The following is an 18,450-nucleotide window of genomic DNA, read 5'->3' on the forward strand; positions in this document are numbered from 1 at the left end:
TCGATGAAAATGTGCAAGGGTCATGACAGAGGACACTAGGCCCGATATTTGTGAGAACGCCAAGGAATTTTTTCATGTTTACACAAACATGAAGCAGGAAACAACGAATAGTAATGCTGGGAATGACGATATTGTAACGCACGATTCGCCTTTGGGCCACGAGGTGGCGTTATCTGTCCCAAAATCGGCGAAAGCGCGCGCGCGCGCTGCGCACTTTTGTTGGGGCGGTGGCGGAGAGCGGATGCGCGTCATGCCGTGAGACTGACAACAAAGCCAGTTATATCTAACCTGAATCGTCTACGGTGTTAACGATATGCAACAATTATTATGGCGATCGATATCCATCGGTTTGGTGCAGTTTTCCCTTATGCTTTTGTATACCTTTGTTTACGCTTTTAATGCGCATCACAATGCCTTTTTTTCCCCCTTCTCTTACGGGCAGTTATTTCTGGCGTTTGTAGCTGGCGGGTTACGGACCGGGCGCGTAAAAAAATCAAGTCCATCCGCGGGCCGGGGTTTGGAAATCCCTGCTTTACAGCGAGCGCTAATGATATGCCGGACGAAGCCACGTGCTCTCGCAGGGGTGTGGGGCTACAACACTGTGGAAGCTGCGAGGGCCTTGACAAGGCAGCACAAGTATAGTCGCGGTGCATGATTGTCTCGTCTACTCGTGGTTGCTCTCTTGGACAAATCAGGGGGCGTGGTTGTTCTGAACGCAACCGGCACGCATGTCGGGACCTTTTAGCAAAGCGCAGCATGACGCGATAATAATTCAGCGTACGTTTGTAAAGCTCGAAAAATGCCGGTTAAAGACTGAAATTGGCGGCGCTCTCGCTCGTTGTGTTGCCCGTCCACACCAAGCGCGTCGGCGAACTAGTGCCGTGTATAATTAACTCCGCTAGTTCTGCGCCGTGTTTACCCCGCTCAGCGAGGTTTGAGGTGTCTAGTGGATGAATATATGAACACGGCTTTCCCCTGAAAGTCGGGCGGCTACTTGCGCCACCCAGCGGATGTGACGATGGCGCGCCTTCTGTTGCGCAGGCGGTCATCAACTCCACCATCACGCCCAACATGACGTTCACCAAGACCTCCCAGAAGTTTGGCCAGTGGTCCGACATTCGCGCCAACACCGTCTACGGCCTGGGTTTCGGCTCTGAACCTGACCTGAACAAGGTAGGACCACCACCCAGTGTGTATAATAGGAGGAAGCCTACAGTGTAAAATCTTTTTTACACTGAATGTGTTTAGGATTAGGATTTCATTATTAATTGAAACGCAAGTGTAACGCGTGTTTTCCCCACTAAATTTAGCGGGAAGCGTTTGAAAAGGTAAGCGTAAACCAATTCCACCTCACAATATGTGCACCTAAGCTTTCAACGTCGCAGGTCTAAGACGAGAAAACGTTATATTAAAAACAGCAGACAAGCAGCGAGGAAAGGAAGAGAAGACAGAGCGCTGTTTTGAAGATGATATCTTATCTCACTTCATGTGCGCTAGTCTTAATATGATGTCATCTTACCAACTAGCTCAACTCCCCACTTTGCTACGAGAAAACGTATCTTTTTTTTATCATAGGTGTATATAAAGTTATTGTTTATGATATTGCTATTCTTTACTACAGGTATTTTATGTGTTATCTCATCACAACTGTGTGTGACAACGCTGTAAAGGCCCGTTCACAAATTTGCGTTCGGAGCGACCACTACGCTTACGAACGAATGCAACCGGTTGGAACGACGAGTTGCCATGTTAACGGAGCGCCAAACGGTCGTTTCGTTCGTGTTCGTTCGCAACGCAAGGCGTTGAGCCGAGCTGAACGTGAGCAATCGATCCGACAGACCAATCACGGGTCGCGGAGAGCTCGGCTGCGCGCGTTGGATGCCAGTCGCTGAAAAACATGGCGTCGGTGGTGATCGTCGACGTGGTCGGCGTGGTGGAAGCTCGTCGTTCCGCGTAGACCGCTTTCCTTGACTGTGAATTCTCGTCGTGTGTCGCGATGATAACCCAGTAATATCGCAACTCCAGCGCGCCGCTCGCCCTCCCGCGGACGAACAGAGAACCAGAGGAGCGGGGACGGCAGCGGCGACGGCGGCGCGGAAACGGTGGCAGGGACTGTCGGCCCTGATGCGTGAAGCCGTTTTAACGAGAAAAGTGAGCGCGTTAAAAAAGGAATTTCTGTGCTCCGCCTTGCAACAGTCTTGCACAAAGGACCGAAATAAGGGTCTAATTTCATTAGGGACTTCTCGTGTATCGGATACGCTGCGGATTTCTGATCTTGTGCATGGCCGCCAGCTCAATCTGTGCTCAACGTGACGGAAAACGGTCCCGCTAATAATGAAGAACTCTATAGTACGGTCTAAGGAAAGTCGATTCTTTGCCATAAGTAGGGGCAAACTCGTCGCGCAACGGTATGTCGAGCAATACAAATCGAAAATGGGTTCGCGTTTTAAGGCCGTTACAAGGAACATGACCATTTATTCCAAGCACTTTAAAAAGACAGAATACCCGTACTTGCTTTCAGGTAATTACAAAGCAAATAAAGAAATGCTCGAAGCATTTTAAGCGCGTCTGTGTTAGCCAGCCATTTGTGACGAGAGCTTAAAACGCGCAGTTTTGGCCAGAGGGACCGCAATGTTGCAAGTAACAAGGTCAAACAAATGTACGGTATATTAAAATATTTTTTTCATAAAACAATTAAGAAAACCCCTAAACACGACGATTATGTTAAGAGGCAGTTTATGCATAGCGTACGACACCCCTAAACTTCAGTTGGACGTACTATCGGGGAAAAATGAAATGCGAACAGAGGAGCGCGTGGCTCGCGGTACAGGCTGCGCCGCCTGGAAGTGAGCCTAGGGGCGAGGGTGCGTGGCCTACTTCGACGTGTTCACGCCCCTCCCTCTGCGCTCCCCCAGCTTCGGCAGTGCGCCTGTCAGTGCGCTGAAAGCTGTCACCGCTATCTTTGCCTGCTCGGCGAGTGCGGCGAGCTTTGCACCGCACGCGCTTAGCCAGCAAAGATAGCGGTGATAGCTTTCAGCGCACTGACAGGCGCACTGCCGAAGCTGGGGGAGCGCAGAGGGAGGGGCGTGAACACGTCGGAGTAGGCCACGCACCCTCGCTCCTAGGCTCACTTCCAGGCGGCGCATCCTGTACCGCGAGCCACGCGCTCCTCTGTTCGCATTTCATTTTTCCCCGATAGTACAGCGCACTGGCGTTCAACCGGCGCTACCAACTTTCATGAGCGGCTTGATAGCCGAGTTGTGCGACTCAATAAAATAGCATAAGTAAATGGAAATGACTCTTAAAAAAGAGTAATCGTTTTTGTTTTTTTTTGGCCCTACTGCGAAACCTCGGGGCTTTTTTTTTATTTTTTTGGTACTCTTTGATGCGTGCTTTAGCTGTTTCATATCTTATATTGCGCCGTCATCAAGCCTCTCGCAAAAGTTGGGGCCGTCAGTTTGACGTCAGTGGGCTGCACGGCAAACTGAAGTTTTGGAGTGTCGTATATGTGACAAGGAATGTAAGGACTACAACTTTTTTTTTTTTTATAGTGATAAGCACGGCAACACTTCTGGCGCGCACTGAAAATTGTGCTTCAAAGGCGCAGCGCGAGCTTGCGGTTGTAATGCTACACCGCATGGTAGCGTGCGGTAATAAACTTTTTGTTAATAACCATAGAGCACTTTGATTACGTGTTGCAATGCACTAAAACTGAGACGGTGAGCAGCGATTTGAGAGGCTGTGGCGTGAAGACACCAATGTGTATTTCTGCTCTTCCGGAGCTTGACGGTCACCGTTTGCGGCTCTCTTTTTTAGAGCACTAATGTCCAGGCAAAGCGCAAACATATTTTCATCACTCTCAGAAATATTCTGTCACAAACAGTAACGTGGCCGGTGCATAAAACGCGCTCGCTCACCAGAAAGCTTCACAATTTGAGGTTTCTGCAACTTTAAAATATCAGCATGCTCGTTTTCCTAACGTGCATCGGGATCTCCGTCACGTGTTATATGATCCCTCCCTAACCGCTTCGCATTTGTAGACAAATAAATCCTTTTTTAGCGCACTGAACAGCGTCAGCGAGCAGGCGCACGGGATATCCCGGAGAATCTATCCCCGTCTCTTCCGCCATCTTGGAACTACCGCCCCGCCACCTATGGGGCGTTGGAGTTGCGAATAGAAGGGAAGATCTATCTACTCGTGCGACGATGTTGCGGCGGCACCCTCAAGACAGCAGAAACACTCGTGCCGTTGTGTTCGTTTACATCGACTACAGTGGTGCTTTCTTAGCATTTGTGTACTCTAACATCGCCCGGAGTTATCATTTTGCGCATTCCATGCATGTGCTCAAGCTCAAGGTATTACTGGTGCGTACTGTATTTAAAGGCATATATAAGAAGGATGCGGATTTGGACGCATTTTCATCACCCGAGAAAAGTGATTAGTGTTAGCATTCCTGAAAGCTCGCAATGCCTATGTGATCACGACATCATATTTCTACGTTGCTTAATCACTGCTAAGATTACATCGTCTTTTGCAATCGTAGCAAAGGCGTGTGGCGAGATTTGTACTATCGGTAAAGTCGTGTGTTAAAGTCGTGATCGTCCAAGACGGCGCACTGCATCTTTTTCTTTTCTTTTTTCATCCACTCTGGCCTGCTAGCCTATCCTGAAAAAAAATCGAAATAATAATAATAAAGCTTTAGGCTGTTAGGCTATAGAAAACTGTGTGTCCATTTTCTGTAACGCCAGTGAGTGGCAGCGCGTCCCCTCCTTTTTAGAGGATCCGCGGAAACAGCTGGCGCCGGCGGAGAAGAGGCCGCCGTCCTGACGGCATCCTGCGCTTGTTGCAGTGGTTGCAGAAGTGCGTACGCGCGGGGAAGAGCGGTTGCTCCCGTCGCTTTGATCATAGCGGACGGGACGCAGTCGTAGCTGACGTGCTCGTTGCAGATGTCGGAACCAGCCATTAGAGTTCGACCGGACGTCGTCTGGCTGGGGAGGCGCGCACGTAGAACGAGCTTCCCCGCAGGAGCGGTGTTATTGCGGCAAAGCACGCTTTACGGGGCTTTGCTTGGTGCCTGCGAGAATCGCGCGTGACTCTGGCGACGTGCAAGGTAGTTGCAGAATACTCCTTTAACTTTTGGTTGTCGAATAATTGTACGAATACACTATCTTTTTTTCTTCAATATCTTCAAGTTTTCTGGCGCAGTCAGAACAGAATAAAAAAATCTGCAATTGTAGTTTTTTTTAGCTCCTCCCTACCTCTCAGTGTTTCTCATTTTCATTTCTTTCACCACCGTCTTTATTTTAGCACGTTTCCATAGTTACACTTGTATGTTTTTACTGACTAGGTTTTTATTCCCTCTCGAGAGTATTTTTGAGGGGAAATAAAATTCGTCACCCATTCTCGTTTTGTCTCACTTTTTTTTTTTTTTTTTCGGGTTGAAATTTTTTATTATTTTTAGTCGCCCATACCGAACACGTTTTCCAGGTGGCTGAAAACGAGAGTAAACGAGGGAGAAAAAGTATAGGCGCCTCAAGTTAAAAAAAGAAATAATGTATTCAACTGTGGTTCGCGCCATCGAGCACCGGTGAACTGGCATGCTAGCTCTAATGATCTGTACGGGTCCGGCCCCTACGTCTCGTGGCTCCGACCTTGAGACCCCCTCTGCGCGGACTCCCGTGCAGTTCATCGAGAAGTTCCAGGAGGTGAAGGAGGCGACTCGGCTGGCGGCGCAGAAGGCTAACGGCAGCGCGGGCACGGCGAGCCCGTCGCCGATGGGCACGCTGCGCCCACCGTCGGCGTGCGACGCCGCGGACGACGCGGCCGGCGAGGGCGACGGGAGGGCGCCCCTGGTGGCGCACCAGCGCAGCCAGAGCCTTTCTGGCCTGCAGGCGAGCAGTCCCAAGCACCAGGCGCGAGGGGCTGGCGACAAGGCATCGCTGCCCCAGTCGACGGCCGAGGCACAGCTGCGCTACGAAAACGATAGGCTCAAACTCGCCCTGGCACAGAGGTAGGGGGCACTTCAATGCATCCGACTTGTAGCGGAGAGCCTAGATTTAACCCTTTGACGGTCAAATGTTTTTTTTTTTTTTTTTTTAATGGATGTTTTTAGTCATTGGCTTTTGTTTCCAAAGAAATAGTTGGAATAAAGGGTCAATACACAAGGTATTTTTTTCTTTTCTTTTTTTTTAGCGGGAGCACGTACAGTGCTTGCAAGCTGTTTAGGTTTAGAAGGATCAAACAAAAATATTGAAGGCAAAAAAAATTGACGCCCTTTTTTCATCTTCATGAATTATCCGAGACTGGTGCGAAAACTTGGAAACATCAAATGTGGAAGAGAAAGAGAAAAGCGAAAAGTTTATTCAGTAAACTTCTCTTATAAACATGTAAATAAGAGGTTTACTGAATAAACTTTTAACTGAGTTTGAGACTTTGTCGTGCTGTCACTTATTCCTTTCTCTTCCACATTTGATGTTTCTTAGTTTTTGCCCCAGTCTCGAGTAATTCATCAAGTTCGCCTGCGCTCTCACTGTAATTACCTTTCTTCCATTCTGTTCTAATCTTACAATATTTTCTAAATCCCCGGCCTTTCCCTTTTTCAACATGCTACTTCGTATCGCGAAATTCAGAATATTTATGGTAAAATCGGCAACTGAATGCCAAAACCAACATTCAAATGTGCCCGCTGCTTTCAGTGCCAGGATGTCACTGGCATGCAGGCTTGCAAGCCAAGCAGGCAGTTTAGAAAACGAGTATGTCGCACATTTGTTTCTTGCTGCTGCATGAGTGCTGAAGTGAGCTTTCAAAGTATTCACTTGACACCATCAAACCTCTTGTAATCAATTGGAAACAAAATCTACTGCCCAAGGTGTAAAACCCCAGCCTACCACTGGCATCACTTGTTATTGTTGCTAGTAGATACTTTCAGTTTGAGAAACAAAATGGTGAGTGCTAACATTGTAAATTCAATAACTTTGCACAAATAAACTATTTTGGCCTAACATTTGGCTTACTGGTTCAACAACATCTGTTTGGTCAACTTCGAAGAAAATCGGGTACCGTAATTAAAACGCCAGAGCACATTTCAAAGGGCCTCTCGAGCCTAAAATGGCGGTTGTTAGTTTCATACCAAAACCCTGTAGCAGGTGCAAAAACCTCCCCGTGAAAATATCTGCAAACTTTCAACACTTGATTTGAAAAATAAAGCATATAAAACGCCTCTGGAAATTCAGGTATTGCAACTCGCTCGATAGACGAGTCGCAGTGCAAGGATCGGAATACCATCTCTTTAAGGCTCTCTTTCCTCCACCCTCCTCGTTGTCTACACGTTGCTTCCTCTCCCACCGTCCCACCTGTTGGCGTCGTGTCGGTTGCGTCGTGCCATTTAAGGCATCTCGAGGTGTCTCCTCTGAGAGCGGCTCGATGTTGTTAAGAAGGGAAACCGAAAGAAGGCGCGACGTCACGATCAGTGGCTGTAGTGTCCTGTTACGTGACAGGTTTCGTTGAGTGACAGAACGAAAAGGGGGGTACCGTAATATCCCAAGTCATCGCCCACCCCCCTGCCACCTGAAATTCATAAAGAAAAGTGGGTCGGGCCATGTCTCGGCGGCTAAGCACAAAAATATTTGAGAAAGCTAAAAAAAAAGTTAATTTTTTTTATATGTGTCTAGCGCAGCTGCACAGGAGATACAATAAACTAAAAGGGTTATTATGTCATTGGTTTTGCCTCAATGCTTTGTTTTCTGTCAGTTTGTTTTGGGGAAAAGGCACCTAACTGTAGGGTACTTTTATCCACATGCGTCTTTGTTGGGGTGATAAAATCTCAATTGTTTTCACTTGCAGTATGTATGCTCTTCTGTACCTCAACATGATCACTCGGTGAATCGAAAGTTAAAAGAGGGGTAAATTGAACTCTAACCTAGCTGAGAAAGTATGTGGAATGGCAACCAATAGAGTGTCATTGGATGTGAAATTGCCGCATCCTGCTATATTTCACATATCAGAACCTGGTTTAAAGAAAGCACAACATGGGGCCAAACACAATATGTGTGCATCTTCCTTTTTTTGTGTTTTCTTCCTCGGTTTTTATTATATGTAACTTTAACCTGCCTGCTTGCTGACTAACTCTTCCATCGAACGTTGGCTAGGCACTTCATCGGAAAAGAAACGACTCCCGTGTCCTCACCATCAAATGGTGTTTGAAGTTTGAAACATTTTCACTGAAGCAAACCTATTTCTAGCCATGAGCCTGCTATCATCACCAACACTGCCTGGCATCTAAGGAGATGAACATTGCATTCTACTTCCATGTTATCTGTTTGTCATCAAGTAATATAGCAGAGACACAAGTGCCTTTGCTCAGGAAGCTTGTAAGCGCAAACAGAGGCGGATATGGAGAAGGGGACATGTACAAGCACTTTTTCATGTCTTCTTTGTGTATGTCCCTGTGTGTGTTTACAAGTTTCCCAAGCATCATGCACTTACTAGCCCAACAACAGGTCATGTTAAACAAGAATGTTGCTTTTGCTGTGCTTGCAGCTCGGCGAACGCCAAGAAGTGGGAGGTGGAGTTGCAGACGCTGAAGAACAACAATGCCCGGCTTACATGTGCACTACAGGAGAGCACCTCGAACGTGGAAGAGTGGAAACGGCAGCTACAGGCGCTCAAGGAGGAGAATGCTGCCATGCGGAGCAAAGTGAGCAGCCTACCTGTTGGTGCAGGGTTCCTTGGCTCTCTTCTTCAGAATGCATGGCTCGCCTGTTTTCAGGGGAGAATGTCAAGTGCAAGCATGTTGCAATTGCTGGACCATAATCAAATTTATTCTCACTGGAACCAGGATACTATTTGTGCCTGTGCTGTACTTTAGATTGTAGCATGTACAAAGCAAATGCTGGAAGCATACATACAACAAGAATATGCTTCATAACCCTACATCCTTACTACTGAAGCCCTTTAGTGCACATGGCATAGTTGCATTGTATGATAACGTCACCGTGTTGTGAAATGTAAATGACTACCGTAAAATCTCGTAACAACTCCCACCCAAGATGAAGAGATATATGGTGAAAAACATGGGGTTGGCTTTTTTGGGGGGATGCAACAGGAAAACTTTATCACAAATAAGTGATAAACACCTGGGCACCAGTTACAAATCACGTGACACGGGAACTGATATCGCGGACACGGTAAAATCGCGTTTCACGATGCAATGAACACTCGAAACTTCGCTACAAACTGTTGTGTCACGGGAAAGGATATACGCAGTTTGCGGACGCATCAGATTCGCGTTTCATGGTGTGAGGGACCCGTGGGAACCCTTCGAGAACTCGCATCTCACGGAAACGGATACCGCAGATCGCGGACAGAGCAGATTCATGTTTCACGGTACAATAAACACGCGGGAACCCGCTACAAACTTGCTTGTCACGGGGACCGATATCGCACGCGCAGATCGCGGACAAAGACGCGGGAATCCACTACAAACTCGCATGCCACGAGAACGGATCCCGCAGACCGCGGACGGTGCAGGTTCGCATTTCATGATGCAATATACACCCTGGAACAACTCGAGTGTTACGGGAACCAATATCGCACGCGCAGATTGCGGACAAAAACGCGGGAACCTGCTACGAACTCGCTTGTCAGACGCACTGGTACCGCAGATTTGATGCGATTTCCGTCGGACATCGCGTGACTTCCGACGGGAATCGGAGGGTGGGCGATCTTTCGGAATTTTTTTGTTACAGATATTTAGCCAGAAAAATGGGATAATTGATCTCTTGGGGGAGGGCGTCCTTATGGGGATTTTACGATATATACATAAAACACAAACGAACTGGTCTGTTTGTCCTAGAAAAAAAGAAAAGAAAACTCTGGAACTGTGAAGCACATAGGAAGGGACAACCACTAAACCCGATTCTCTCTTTGTGTATTTTTCAGTTTTGGTTGTTGTTTTAAGGCCGTGTGAATATTACATTCGCAAGCGTTGCTACACATAGTGTCTGGTCAAGTGCACGTCTGCTCGCCTAGTCACTCGACCCTTTTTACCTTTGGCCTCTACATCGAGCATTCCCTACTTGTAGTAGGGTACTGGTCGGACTTCCCCACCTACCGTTTTCGTCTTCCCGTGCGCAGATGATAGAGCTGGAGGCGAGCCACGGGAACCCGGACGCCATTGCCGAGTTGCGCAAGGAGATCGGCAGCCTGCGCACCCGCTCCGACCTCCTGGACCGTGAGGGAAAGCAGAAGGACAAGGTGCGTCTCCAGCTGACCTTGTATCTAAGGCAATATCCCATGTGCAACAGAAGAGGTAATAAAGAAAAAATTAACTAATGGTGAATTGGCATATTCCTGCCTCTCGAATCCAAATATCACAACAGTTGTACCTCAAAATATCACTGGATGAAAAAAAAAGTAACGCAAATATGATTGATTGTCGCAGAACCACACATTGCCTGCACGCCCCTGAAGTGCCATAATGTAACGTAAAGGCCCCCTAGATTCTTGGTTGCTTCATCGCTTGCAGAAGTTATTTGGTATAGAAGCTTGTAGCCTCTGTAATTTGAGATTAGCTTCCGGTTCTTTGAGTGCGGCCTGATGGGTCTTGGAGTGCCATGTGCCCGGAGGAACCTCAATGTGACAATGTTGGCGTTCGAGCACTTAGAAGAGCAATGAAGAGGCCCCCGCAGTGACGAGAGGAGTCGCGAGCAGCCGCTTGCTTCAAAGGAGAGTGACACGACATATCCAACTTTACATGTACTTTACATTTACTGCAGTGCTGCATATATTCATGATGGTCATAGAAATTCCTCCTTCTCCGCCTCTTAAAATACACGAAATGTTGCGTAGAAAGGCCGCCCACGTCTATTTAAGCCGATGCCTGCGGCATCGACTTCTCTCGCACTTCTGGTGAAACAGTGTCGTTTAGTTGAAGCACGACCGGTGACGAGAGATGGAGTTGACGAAGCCGATGGCTTCTGTTTCCCTTCAGGAGTTGGAGGTGCTGAAGCGCAAGCTGGAGGACCAGACGCAAACGGGTGTCCACAAGGCGGACGACAGGCTCAAGGTGGGTCCCCCCTACGGGGCAGCAGGGGTTCGCCTCGGTAGCTGACCGTCTGTCTTGCCGGACAGGCGCTCTTGTCGGAGAACGACGGACTCAAGGGTACGGTGACGCGGCTGCAAGAGCAGCTGGAGGCCTCGCGCAGCTCTTCGAGGGGCCGCCAGGGCGCCTGGGAGCAACTGAACCAGCGGTTCTCGCTCAAACTGCACGAGCTCCGGGACCTCCAGCACGAAATGGCCTCCTTGCTCAACTCCTGATGAGCGTGCTTCCGCGGCAGCCTGCCGCCGTTCCTCCCCACTGCGCGCCCACGCCGCAGCAGACTTATTTATTGCGCCCCTCTTATCGCGCCCGTTTTCTATTCGCACTCGGGTGGGCAGCGCGCGTGCGGTCCGGGGGTGGGAGGCTCCGGGGGAGCCGCTCTCTGCCGGGGCTGGGTCCCAAAAGCCGCTGGCTGGCTGGCGAGGCGCTTCCCTTGGGGCCTCGGACCGCGGGCCACCGCACGAGGAGGACACCCGCTGCGCTCGCGAAGGGCGCCGCCGACGGCGTGTTTCTCACTTCCCGTCTCCTAGTTGCGAGCTTCGTCCGCGGCGTCTGCCCGCTTTCTCGTTCGTGCCAACATATCCCCTTGCCATTCCCCGATTCGGACCGCACCACCGGCGAAAGACGCGCGCGCGGAGGTTCTACGTTTTGAGTGGCGCTCGGTGTGCGCGGCGCCGGGCTTTCTAGTGCATGGTAGACGACGGGGCCCGTCATGTCGGCCGGCGGCCCGCGCGAAACGCGGTTTAGGTGCGAGTCGGTAGCAGCCCGCCGGTGGTCCCGCGTGCGTTCCCCGCGACTCCACGGCACCGGTTGTTAGCGTTACGGTGCGGCGGGGGTTGGACGCCACGGGCGACCCCCGATCCCCATCCCCGGAAATAAAGAGGAACTTTTACAGACACGGCGTCCCTGTGGATGTTCGACTGTGCCCGGGGTCATTGTGTTCTGTGGGAAGGTCCCAAACTTGTTTCTCTGCATCGTGTGTGTCAATATTTTCGTTCATTGTTGCGAAGGTGCGCCTCAGATAGCCTCCCTAACAATCCCATGTGAGCGAGTGAGCAAGTTGGAACAAACCCCAGCTAAGTTGAACTTGACAGAATTGCCTGGCTACAACGGCATGGTACACGGATATTTTGGCGCTTGCGAAGTTGAACGTACTGTAAGATCCTCGGATGGTAAAAGTGTGCCCTCGGTCCTCTAATGGAACTTACCTCGTTCTCTTTACTGGTCAGAAATGAAGACACAATGGTGATGTAAAACATCCAGGAACAGCAAGTCGTTCCATCAAAGACAAAAGCATTAGAAAAAAAAAATTGCAAACGTCCATACAAAGTGTGCTGCAATTGAGAGCGGTAGCTGCTGCATTCTGGAAAGGCATGTTGAGGATTTACCTTGGCCAGTGTGCTATACAATGCTTGCAATGGGTTCTGCCACTCAATGGGTTCTTTGGTTTCAGTTGAATTGATATAGTGTCACGAATGACGAGGTAACGAACAAGGAATAACAGGAAACTGAAACGTTTAAACGGGCGAACTTGTGCCCAAAATAAAATAGAATAACGTTAGCGTCGATGTCGGCGAAGCAGCAGGATCGAGCGTCGGGGCGAAGCTGACTGAGGCTTGCCACGCGGAGCACCTTTTGTACACGCGTGGGCTTTTCGAACAATCGGCGCGTAGCACATTCTAACCTCAAATCAGCAACACGATTCTCGAATTTACCAGAACATCACATTACGTAGTCAACAAAAATATGTACCCGCGGCCAGGAAGGCAAGCGCGATAACCGTTATCCTACGAGCGTGCCGTTTGCTTGGCCAGCTGCACGCGCGGCATTACTGCCCCCTTTAAGAAGTGCATCGCCCCGATGCAACGTAAAACAAAGCAAATAAAAAGAATGGCAAACTAAAGAGTCGTTTGGAACACGTAACGTTCACAGTCCCATCGAGTGAAGTACGGCTTCAGGCGCACGACGTGGACGACTTCAGGTCGTGGTGGGCGGCGTCCTTGTTCCGTCGGGCATCACCTCGTAGTTCAGATCTCAAAGTCCTCCAAGTACCTTGAAGGCCCGAAATACCGTTCAGGAGTTTCTCGCTGAGACCGCGGCGGCGAATCAGTGTCCAGACCCACACCCTGTCTTCGGGCTGGAAGTGGACGTCCCGGCGACGAAGGTTCTAGTGGCCAGTGTCGACACGTTGTCGACACCGGCCGCCGGAGTCTGGCGAGCTGACAGACTTCTGCCCGTTGGGTAACCACCTGGGCTTTGTCACTCCCGTTGACAGCCGTTTCGTGGGGTAACATCGCGTCCAGCATTGTCGTTACTTTGCGACCATGAACCAGCTGAAAGGGTGTAACCCCGGTGTGGTCTCCTGCACGCCGTGTTGTAGGCAAATGTGACGAACGGCAACACCTCGTCCCGGGCGACTTCAGGGATTATGTCACGGATGCCGATGAAGTCGGTACCAAGGTCGGATCCGGACGACGCCAGGGTGTCGCTGGTAGTGTCTGGCGCGTGCTAGTAGGGCCCGTTCCATATTGGCCGCCTCCGTGACGAATTTGTCGACTGTCGTTAGGGGATTGCGGATAAGACCTCCGAATATCTCGCTCTTCACACCCTCTTCAGGGGGCGCGGCTTCCTCTCCTTGGTAGCCTGAGGGTCGGCGCGGGCACTCAGGCAAAGAGCATCCTCGACAAAACTGGTGATGCTCTCATTTGGGCCTTGGGTCCTTGTTCGAAGGATGTCTTCGGCCCTCCCGCGTCGGTGTTAGCTGGTAAACGGCTTCTTCAGTTCTAGCTTACACACCTCCCACGAAGTTAAAGAAGTCTCGTGGTTCTCCAGCCAGTACCTTGCAGTCCCTTCCAGCGAGAAGTAAATGTTCTGCAAGCACTGGTCAGCTGTCCACCTGTTATGGCGGGCCACACATTCATAGTGTTGCAGCTAGTCTTCAGTGTCCTCGTGGACCTCCCCGTGGAAAGGCGTCGGAGACCGGGGTGCGACGGGAAGGTATACGACGGCGGCAACGGCCGGGGTCTGCGATGACTGGTTGTTCATCGTCGGCCTTGTTGACTGCTTGGTCTTGAGTGGCAAGGGTTCAAATTCCGTGGGTAGGCCTTGGTTTCGGCGACTTGATCAGGTCTCGGTCTGGCCTTCGTTATGTCCTCGGGGGCTTGGGTTCGGACTTGCATGCGGGTCCTCGGAGGGGTGCGCTGCATGGACATGCGTTACCCCGCACCTGCACCAAAATGTCACGAATGATGAGGTGACGAAACAAGGAATAACTGAGGACACTGAAACATTTAATGGGGCAAACTTCTGCAAAAAACCAGAAAGGAAACAGAATGACAACAGAGCGTCGCGGTCGTCGAAGTCGGCGTAACAGCAGGATCGAACGCTGGGGTGAGGCTGACTGCGGCTCGCCACGCGGAGCCCCTTTTGTTCACGCGTGGGCTTGTGGAAGAATCGGGGTAAAGGTTCGACGCGCATAACATTCTAACCTCGAATCAGCAACACGGTTCTCGAATTTACCAGATCATCACATTACAGAGTCAAGAAAGATAGGTACCCGTGGCCAGGCATCGAACCTTGGCTTTTTCCGTGCAAGGCAAGCGCGATAACCTTTAGGCCACGAGCGCGTTGCCTACTTGGCCGGCTCCGCGCGTGGCAATATCATTAATATAAGATGGCCCCCAAAAATTTACAAGGTTCTTTTGACAGCAAAAATAAATTACGCATCGCCGAACGCTTATTCTCCGCCCAAATGTAGCGCTAGGGGTCCTAACCAGATGGCAAAGTTTGAGCACTAACGCTTATCTTATTAAAAAGTGATAGGTTATTTTCTGAAACTTTCAATGGAAAAATGGGGCCCATATTCGCCCGTTTTCGGTAACTGGTGCCATATAGAGCTTCATGCATTCGAGAGCACGGTCGGCCGCCATTTTCCCATTGAAAATTTCAGAAAATCGTAACTTTTGAATAAGAACGGCTAGTGCTGAAACTTTGGTATCTGGTTCAAGTCTTTAGCGCTACATTTGGGCGGAGAATCGGAGTTTGGCGATGCATCATTTATTTTTGCGGTTAAAAAAAAAACAAAAAAACCTTGTAAATTTTTAGGGGACACCCTGTCCAAAATAAATGACAGCGGACCTAAAGTAGATCTATTTGAAACACCGTACGCAATTGTTCCTGGTTGAGATTGTATGCCACTTATAACCGTAGTGTGAACGGACGGAGAGATAACTTTGAATCAGTTCCAACGCTGCACCTCTTATTCTGTATCTAGGCAATTTCCTCAGAAGAATGTTATGCTTAATAAAGGCAAATGCCTTACTAAAGTTTAAGTTTAAGTGAAGAGATTAATCGTTCATTATTTTATCTTTTACGTGCAATAAAACCGTTTCCGTTGATTTGTTCATTTAAAAGTCATCGCTGATGAACAATTAAGTTTTTGTATTGAGGGAGTGACTAAGTCTTGTGGTTCTATAACGCGCTATAATGTTCGAGAACAACGGTAAAACTGATATTGGTCGGTAATTACGAAAATCGGTTGGTGGCCCACCTTTGTGCAGTACGCCAACCCTTACAATTTTCATTCTGTGAGGAAAAAACTTTCAGCCTTCCACTCTGGGGAAGAAGGAAGACCAGCGAAGCTGTACTGTGGTCAGACGACCTCAAGAACGACGCCTAGAGGACGACCTCAGGGAGGACATCTAGACACCTCAAGGACGACTCCTAGGACGGCCTCAAGTATGACTTTTAGGACGACCTCGAGGACAGCCTCTAGGACGACATCGAGGACGACGCCTAGAAAAATTCAACCTTTCCACTCTGGTTTCCACCAGAGTGGAAGGGTTGCCGCCATCTATGATCAAGGCCGGTTGTCGGGTTGCCGCCGTCCCTCATAGATGGCGGTAGCTGTCCAGAGTTTTGTGTCGACATCTGTTTGGTACCGGACACGATCCTGGGGAACCTAGCCCTTAACAGCTCCACTGTAAAATACCTTTGGTTCGTACAGAGTTAGAAATATAGGGTAGTGGTGCGGAAATTAAATGATACTACTTGAAAAGGTTCAGCTTTTAGCTCATATTAGCCTGCTACAGTATTTTTGATCGGGGCATTAAACATAGTAGATACTTCCTGTTCGCTCTTAGATGACAGGAAGACTTAGCTGGATACGTTTTCGGGGACATATAGGACTCTGCCCTAGCGTGAATTGATTACTGGGATGCTCCAGAGGCAATAAAATGTGGGTTAAATTTATTTTCTAATGAAACATAGGTCAGGGAGTCTTAAATTCTCATTTCCTTTGTAAATATTGTTTCGTTGGGTGATAAAACCCTTTAGTGTATCCCAAATTTTCTTCGCTTGCTTCGAATGCTAGTAAATTTATGTTTGCGGTATTCATGTCGTGTTTCTTTAATATCTGGGTTAACTTTCTTTTGAATTGTTTTTGTACTCCAGCAAAACACACTTTTGTTTATATTTATTTAATTTATCGTTTAATTTGTTTCTTTGGTTAATCCGCCTATACAGTGTGCTCTATTCGGGTGTCGGGCTAAAGTTTTAGTATTCTACTAAGTAAAACAATACCCGCGTTGCTCGTCCTTTTTATTAATTTAACCAATAATCCTCTTTTTTTACCTTTAAAATGGCAAGTTCTATGAGGTTTAGCTGAACTTTTTACACAAAAGCGGGACGAAAACCTGTAATCGGTACTACTACATTTTTTTTAACCAAAAGTAGTGGTGGCCAATTATATGCGAATATTTATACCTATATTCGCGATGAAGTGAGATTAATGTTTGAGCCACCAAGCTTGTTACACTGCAATTCATGACGGTTGTACGTCCGGCTGACCAAGGTAAACTTACGACTTCGCTGGTACTTTCAGCAAGACGTCCGTCAAGATTGAAAAGATTTGGGATTATTTATTAGAGTAGAATTAAAAATATGAAATTGAAAAAAGTAAAAAAAAAAAAAAGAAATTAGTAAAGATATTGAGCGCACTAGTTGCCCGCGTTGGCAGGAGGGTGTTCTGAGACGTTCGTTTTTTGCCCCTCTTTAAACCAGACTGACGAAGTTCTCTAAGGGCTCACATGTACTGCAATAATTCCAACGAGTGCGAGAAAATCTGTCAACTCCGATTGTGGCAAATAGGCAGTGCACGAACTGATTCAGGAGTCAAAGAAAGAATAAAAACACTTAGGGACAAGGACAGACAGCACAGTTCTTTCAACTAGCAACACATAGTGCCACTAAATAAGCCACGCTTCAGAGTAACGACACTTGGCCATATTGTGTCTTAAAATCATGGTTGCCAGTTATCTGAAGCTTTATCTGAAATCTTAGGAAACGTCTTTCCGCCCTCCACGAATGTTTAATCAGTTCGTGATAGAGAAGAGCAATATTGCGTGACCTTCCTAACACCGAATCTAAGGCTGAGGAAGTTGCACTTTTGAATCATGGCTATCGGCACTTGCGTCTGCTCTGCATACGAGCCAAAATGGCGGCGCCCACAACAATGCCGGGGAACGGAGTGCCGATACTCTAAGCGCAGCTCATTTAGTGACTCTAGGCACTCCGTTCCCCGGCATTGTTGTGGGCGCCGCCATTTTGGCTCGTATGCAGAGCAGACGCAAGTGCCGATAGCCATGATTCAAAAGTGCAACTTCCTCAGCCTTAGATTCGGTGTTAGGAAGGTCACGCAATATTGCTCTTCTCTATCACGAACTGATTAAACATTCGTGGAGGGCGGAAAGACGTTTCCTAAGATTTCAGATAAAGCTTCAGATAACTGGCAACCATGATTTTAAGACACAATATGGCCAAGTGTCGTTACTCTGAAGCGTAGCTTATTTAGTGGCACTAGGAGTGCCGATACGGCCGATACTCTAAGCGCAGCTCATTTAGTGACTCTAGCAACACACATTTACTGGTGTCTCCTTCAATAGTGCTATCTCCTTCCTAACGTTTGAGACTAAAGAGGAAGATGCGGAAATTAATATAAATACCCCGGAAAAAAACACAAATTCACACCCAATACACTAGAAGATAAAGAATTCAGAAAGAAAGAAAAAAGAAAAACACTATTGACAAATTGAGATAGAGCGCCCTTTGGCTAATCCAGCTCTGGTTTCAGGTAGTTGATCTCATTTCTGGACAAGGCGAGAGAAGGGGCAGCGATGTTGTGATCGTCATGGGCTATCTTGTATGCCTCAATGATCTCTCGGCCGAGCTTGTTCTTATGTCTGCCAATCGTGCAGGTATCCTGGAATCGGGCTTCACAGTTCGTACAGAGGCGTTGATGAATCACTATTGGGTGAAAAGTGTCGTCCGAAGCACGAGAGACCTCGAGGACGTG

The 18,450-nt window shown here is 48.5% G+C and overlaps 1 protein-coding gene across 1 annotated transcript in view; it reads left to right on the forward strand.

Moving 5' to 3' along the window:
• Positions 1–12,064, forward strand: part of LOC8024949 (homer protein homolog 1) — a 47,395-nt gene extending 35,331 nt beyond the window's left edge. Inside the window, exons 3-8 of the mRNA XM_029980510.4 lie at positions 1,042–1,173; positions 5,686–6,011; positions 8,540–8,696; positions 10,136–10,255; positions 10,992–11,066; positions 11,132–12,064. Of these exons, the coding sequence (XP_029836370.1) occupies positions 1,042–1,173; positions 5,686–6,011; positions 8,540–8,696; positions 10,136–10,255; positions 10,992–11,066; positions 11,132–11,317 (996 nt within the window). The 3' untranslated portion in view covers positions 11,318–12,064. The remainder of the gene's footprint in view (positions 1–1,041; positions 1,174–5,685; positions 6,012–8,539; positions 8,697–10,135; positions 10,256–10,991; positions 11,067–11,131) is intronic.
• Positions 12,065–18,450: the final 6,386 nt, after the last annotated feature.

This window comes from Ixodes scapularis, unplaced genomic scaffold (assembly GCF_016920785.2).
Source record: "Ixodes scapularis isolate PalLabHiFi unplaced genomic scaffold, ASM1692078v2 PGA_scaffold1__304_contigs__length_218370807, whole genome shotgun sequence".
In the NCBI taxonomy this organism is placed as follows: Eukaryota; Metazoa; Arthropoda; class Arachnida; order Ixodida; family Ixodidae; genus Ixodes; species Ixodes scapularis.